This window comes from Staurois parvus, unplaced genomic scaffold (genome assembly GCF_062004578.1).
Source record: "Staurois parvus isolate SC_StPar_1 unplaced genomic scaffold, SC_StPar_1.0 ptg001437l, whole genome shotgun sequence".
Classification (NCBI taxonomy): Eukaryota; Metazoa; Chordata; class Amphibia; order Anura; family Ranidae; genus Staurois; species Staurois parvus.
The window spans coordinates 470,733-477,471 of record NW_028319233.1 but is presented as its reverse complement, the minus strand read 5'-3'; the positions used below and the strand labels follow the sequence as shown (position 1 = coordinate 477,471).

Genomic DNA, 6,739 nt, shown 5'->3' with positions numbered 1-6,739 from the left:
ACTTCCCCCCCCCCCCCCCCCTCCCTTCCGGTCCAGACACTTCCCCCCCCCCCCCTCCCTTCCGGTCCAGACACTTCCCCCCCCCCCCCCTCCCTTCCGGTCCAGACACTTCCCCCCCCCCTCCCTTCCGGTCCAGACACTTCCCCCCCCCTTCCGGTCCAGACACTTCCCCCCCCCCCTCTGGTCCAGACACTCCCCCCCCTTCCGGTCCAGACACTCCCCCCCCCTTCCGGTCCAGAAACTTCCCCTTCCCCCCCCCCTTCCAGTCCAGACACTTCCCCTTCCCCCCCCCCCCCCTTCCAGTCCAGACACTTCCCCTTCCAGTCCAGACACTTCCCCCCCACCCTTCCAGTCCAGACACTTCCAGTCCAGACACTCCCCCCCCCCCCCCCCTTCCAGTCCAGACACTTCCCCCCCCCCCTTCCAGTCCAGACACTCCCCCCCCCCTTCCAGTCCAGACACTCCCCCCCCCCTTCCAGTCCAGAAACTCCCCCCCCTTCCGGTCCAGACACTTCCCCTTCCCCCCCCCCTTCCGGTCCAGACACTTCCCCTTCCCCCCCCCCCTTCCGGTCCAGACACTTCCCCTTCCCCCCCCCTTCCGGTCCAGACACTCCCCCCCCCCCCCTTCCGGTCCAGACACTCCCCCCCCCCCCTTCCGGTCCAGACACTCCCCCCCCCCCTTCCGGTCCAGACACTCCCCCCCCCCCTTCCAGTCCGGGCCAATTTTCAGCGGTATCACACTTTGAATGACAATTGCGCGGTCATGCAACACTGTACCCATATGAATTTTTTAGCATTTTTTTGAGACAGATAAAGCTTTATTTTTGATGGTATTTATTCACCACTGGGATTTTTATTTATTTGTTTTGCTATGTAAATGAAAATATCCAAAAATTTTTAAAAAAAAAAAGTTTTTCTTATAAAATTTAGCAAATAAATATTTCATCATAAATCTCAGCCAATATTTATTCCGTTATCTTTTTAGTTAAAAAAAAAATAACCCAAATTATAATTTTTAAACATTTTTATATTATTTCTGTTTTTTTTTTTACATACTGTCACCCTAGCAGTACAGTGTCACCATGGTGACACTGTACTACTTGTAGGGGGTGATGATTTTTTTTTTTTTTTTTAACACTGATTGCTTTTACACCCATAAAGGCTGTAAAAGCAATCATTTCTCATTCTCTCTGGCTGCATTCTTGCAGCCATTGAGAAATACTGTGTGAGCTGTGATTGGTCACAGCTTGTCACATGGTACAAGGCAGTTGTGAAGAGCCCTGTACCATGTGACCTCAGTGATCATTCACAGATTTCACACGTAGTAAGCAATGATGTCAGAAATGACATCTTGCTCACTACTCTGCATGTGATCACTGATTGGCCAATCAGTGATCACATGATCGGGACCTCACACAGAGGTCCCATACATCGATCGGTGTTCCACTGTGTCCGGAGGACACAGCGGGCACCGGATTGTGGTGCTGCGTGCTCCCATGGAGCGCACACAAGCAGGGGGTGGGGAGGCAGTTTATAAAAACGGCCACCCGCCCCTGCACTGCCACCCGTCTGGCCATTTATATACAACGGCCGGATGGGAAGTGGTTAACAGGCAAAATGCTGCAAATATAAGTTCATGGGTTTACATAATATTTAACAGCAATATTTGTTGCATCTAGTACCCCTGTAATGGTTTTTCTTATGATCCTGTTGAAAGATGTTATTTTCCACTTTATTTAAAAAGTGTGACAACACTGCATACTCTTCAGTATAATCGTGCAGCCAGGGTAGTCTTGGATTATTCTCGTTGCCCCCTTCCCCCAACCTGACCTCATCTAACCCACCCTCCCTATATGTTTACCCATCTCAATCTGATGTCCACGGTTTTGCTGTTTGTTTACATTGAGCACCACACACCTTCACAGTCCTGACCGCACCTGCCCCTGACAACCCTATAGACTTTTAAATATAACATTTTTTTATTAAAAATTTTTCAATACAAATAGCAAGTAACAGGTCCCTATAGACTTCTATGGGTCTGTTTCCAGCCTCTGGACACACAAAAAAACAAAACAAAAGTCTATGAGGCATAGTCAGGAGAGTGGAAGACTTGCAAAGCTGCATGTAAACAAAGAGCAGAACTGCAGCTGTCTGAATGAGGCAAGTATTCATCTGGTTAGATAATGGGGCAAAAAAGATAATGGGCTCCATTCACAAAAGCACATCAAATGAGGTATTTAGGTGTTTTCCCAAATACTGTATGAGATCCTATAAAAATGTCTATTTTCTATCACTTGAAGTGGTATTTACCACAAAAAAAAAGAAAAAAAAAAAAACCGCTTGGTAAATGCCGCATAAACAATAGCATTACATTCAATTCACAAAACAAAATAAATAAATGTGGTAATTACAATGTGGTCCAGGCATGCGACAGTTAAGAAAGGAATTTGATTTTATCTGGTTGTCGAGTGGGCGGCCGCCACATTCTTAACAACCATGACCCATCTACTGTCAGTGGGGTTCCCTGAGTCAATTATATCACCCGGTGATGTCATCAGGTGGCCCCATTACATTATTTAGCAGCATCTACAAAGTGGAGCTGTCAGTTAGTGGAAGCATTGGGTGCAGCATCTTTTTTTTTTTTTTTTTTTTTTTAAAAAGCAGGTCAGCAGAGCAGGAGGGACATTTGTTTTTGTAAATGAGAACTCATTACATGTGGGGTGGGATCTGGGGACCCCTTGTTAAAGGAGGCTTCCAGATTCTGATATGCCCCACCAGCCGCAGTCCCCCATGAACAGGAGGTCAAGGTTCTGCGGGCAAGGCCCTTGCCCTCATCAACATGGGGATAAGGTGCTTTGGGGGTGGGGCCCCTCTCATATTGAGGGCATGTGGCCTGGTATGGTGGGGGGGTGGGCATAGTTAAGCAACAAACAAATTAAAGCCCAACACAAAGCCAACATTTTTTTTAAGCAGTTACATGGCCAACTCTACGCACTCAGCCTGCTCCCCAAGAAACTTTTCAAGACAGTCTATGGTCTTACAGTGCAATATAACATCAGTTTATTTTAATCTCAGGAAAAAAAAAAAAACAATAGCAAAAATATACAATGCAACAGACTGCGAGAGTTTGAGTTAAAAATTATAATTTTTTTTATTTTAGGATTTTAAGTGTCACCAAGTTCACACTTAAGATGTTCAGAATAGGAAGTAAAGAGGTTCTCCAGTGAAGAATCAAGACCACAATTTACAACACTCATCCAATTATATCCCACAGGAGAACAAAGGGCTGTCTGAAGTCCATCCTCATCTGAAGTCACCTGAGATGAACTTGTTGGTAGAGCTGATTGTACCACAGACAACTATTCAGCTTGATGAGCATCTATGGTGGTGTGTCCTCCAACATCTCAAGTGCTTTCAGAGAAGGTCCAGACTTTATAGAGCTCCCCTCATTCCATGGATACCTTGGGTTTGAGCCACTCACCCAGAAACAAAGGATATGAACACCTGGCTATCACATCTTCCAGGCCAGTTACTCAAAAGTGCTGAAGCCACAGAGGCATGATAGCCAGGTGGCTAAAATTTGTATAACAAGTTGGAAGTTATGGCAAGTCCCAATGGGTGTTGGAAATACAGCAACCCATTCTGTTAAGAGAAAAGTTTTATGGGTAATTTATTTTTTTTTTCCCACTGTCCAGAGTTCTGCTTTGATTGTACTCATCATACATGTACCATTTTATGAAGCAGCAAGTCATTCCAACCCTAGAAGCAGTTCTGCCATTGTGGCAAGGATCCCAAGGCGGCTGATACTGCAAAACCATAGACCACCAAAAAAACAAAAGAAGCCGATGTTCTAGGTAGTACGGGCATCCCGTGGAGCACATGATTCCTTCACTACTGCCATGGTCCTCCAGACTTGATGGGTTGGATGTTTTTTGTGTTAGCCAACCAATAATGAGGCAGAGCAGAGTTTAAAGAAAATCAATAAGCGTTTGCAGCCAATGAAAGAACTACAAGCTTCCATTTGGAAATCGACGGTCATATCCTAAAGACTGGTGAGAAGTCTATCCGGCCTTGCTATAATCACTCGCTGCCGTGACTCCATCTTTGCCACAATTCAGTAGGAGTCCTTACTGCTGTTTAGTCAACTCCAGTGCAGCCAAAGGGCTTAGACACATGGGCATAGAATACATAGTGTTCAGATCCGTACATTACCATTTGGATCTGAATGCGGCAGAATTATATTCTATGGGCCCATTCAGCTATGTTTTGTCTGTAGCACTTAGATGAGTAAATCAAAAACAAGAAAACTCTGTGCTTGCAGTTCAAATTTGACCCTATTTTTCCGTGGTATGCATGTAAACAATTGTGCAAACGTTTCCATGTGTTACATGTTAATGGACATATGTGCTGCTTTCGCTGCCTAGCCAGGGGAAGGTGTAAACGTGTAGGCAGAACAAGCGCAGAATGACCTTGGCCTCCGTTTATTCTGAAGAACGAGGTCATTCGGCATCTTTGCCACCACCTACATAGGGTGACCTTGGCCTTCAGTCATTCTGCTCCTGCACTGCCAACTGTTGTATAGTAAATGACTCATCCAGGCCAGCAGCAGTGGTGCAAATGACCTTGGCCTACGGACAATGAGGTCATTCTGCACCTTCACTGCTGCCTACATGTTATGTTTTCATCTCCCACTGGTCCTGATTGAGTCATTCACTAGGCAGTGGAGCAAATAGACCTAGGCCTTCAGTCATTGTGAACGAATCGAGGCTCATTCAAGTTCATTCTGCCTACTAAATGACTCATTCCGGACCAGAGGGACACAATGTGTAGGCAACAGTGGTACAAATGGAACCCCCCCAGATTTGGGAATGATGAGGTCATTCTGCACTGCTGCCTATACATTGTTTATGTTTACATATCCTCCAGATCTGAATAAGCCATTCACTAGGCAGACGGTGGTGCAAAATTACCTTGTCCTTTGGAATGACATCATTCTGAACCTGTGGTGCCGCCGCTGCCTACACATGGTTTAGGTTTACATTTCTCCCTGGGCCATGAATGAACCATCCACAAGGCAGCGGTGGTGATGCAAAATTGCCTTGGTCTTCAGAATGACAGTCATTCTGCATCTGCCCTGCCGCCGCTGCCTATGCATTGTTTATGTTTACATCTTCCCCAGTCCTGAAAGTGCCATTCACTAAACAGCGGTGCAAAATGACCTCGGACTTCAAAATCAGGACGTCATTCTCCTTCTGCGCTGCTGCAGCCTGCACGTTTATGTTTACATCTCTCCCTGGGTCATGAATGAGCCATCCACAAGGTAGAGGTGGTGATGCAAAATTGCCTTGGTCTTCTGAATGACAAAATCATCCTGCATCTGCACTTTTGCCGCTGCCTACACATGGTTTAGGTTTACATCTCTCCCTGGGCCATGAATGAGCCATCCACAAGGCAGAGGTGGTGATGCAAAATTGCCTTTGTCTTCAGAATGACAGTCATTCTGCATCTATGCTGCTGATGCTGCCTACGCATTGTTTACATTTACATCTTCCACAGTCCTGAATGTGCCATTCACTAGATCGTGGCAGTGGTGCAAAAATGACCTTGGACTTCAGAATCAGGACGTCGTTCTCCTTCTGTGCTGCCGCAGCTTGCACGTTTATGTTTACATCTCCCCCTGGGCCCTGAATGAACCATTTATTAGGCAATGGAGGCGCTGAAAATCACTCTGACCATCAGACATTTAGACTAACTGAAGGCAGAGTTCATTCTGCGTCTGTCGCCACCCAGTAAAAAAAAAAAAAAAAAGACTCATTCAGGTTCATGGGTACATGTAAACAATGTCTAGGCAGCGGCAATATACATAACACGCTTCTCAACTCATATGCACTTGTATGTCCGTATAAGTCGAGATGCACTACAGACCACTTTTTACGCAGGATATTACTACCAGCAAGATCCTAGATAAACTCACATGCCATGTGTATGAAGCCTACGTGTCTCAATGTTCACCTCCGCCACATCTCTTCCATCTACTGGGTGATATAAGGCCACCCCAACAATGGCAGGAATATTTTCACATTGTACCTCAGGTCAGCTCTTTAGCTAGCATCTACCATGTACTACACAGAATATTTAGCTGGGATATCATACTACGCTTGGCGGCTGTGGATACAGTTGCAAGTTGAACAAACTTTATTGGACGATCACATGAAGTGCAGCGACTGTTTTGAAGGGCCAACACTCAGGCCTTGTGTATGAAGTGTCTGGTATGGAGTGTGCTACCAATCAGCTTCTCCCTTTAAAGCTCAAACCAGCATCAAAAAGAAGCTGACTGGATGCTAGGAAATGACGGACACCTGTACGGCCAGACACCGGACACACAAGGGGGTACAAAAAGCCACAGATTGCGCGCCAAATCCCTGTACATAACCCATTCACCTCCTTCCATCGTTTCAAGTGAGCAAAGTCTCCCGCCACGGACATTCTGAAGCAAACCCATTGAGATAAAGGCTCCCATCTAATCTCTACTAGTCTCATGGCTATTTTAGAGGTTTGGTTGTTTTTAGAAGCAGAGCAGCACAATAAAAAGAGAGGAAAGTTCATCAGAGACTCAGTCAAATCCGTGCCAATCACTCTGCTCGGAATCGTACTCTGGCTCCGCCCCAATACATCTGACGCCTTCCAGCAGCATGGGAGTACCATGATGGCGATCTGCAAGAAAGAAAGAAAAAAAAAA

General features: G+C 45.9%; 1 protein-coding gene across 2 annotated transcripts in view; it reads right to left on the bottom strand.

Moving 5' to 3' along the window:
- Positions 1-3,126: 3,126 nt before the first annotated feature.
- ADISSP (adipose secreted signaling protein) overlaps positions 3,127-6,739 on the bottom strand; it is a 104,966-nt gene continuing 101,353 nt past the window's right edge. For both annotated transcript variants that reach the window (XM_089662205.1, XM_089662204.1), the window contains exon 6: positions 3,127-6,714. In XM_089662205.1, coding sequence (XP_089518331.1) covers positions 6,614-6,714 — 101 coding nt within the window. In that variant the 3' untranslated portion in view covers positions 3,127-6,613. The remainder of the gene's footprint in view (positions 6,715-6,739) is intronic.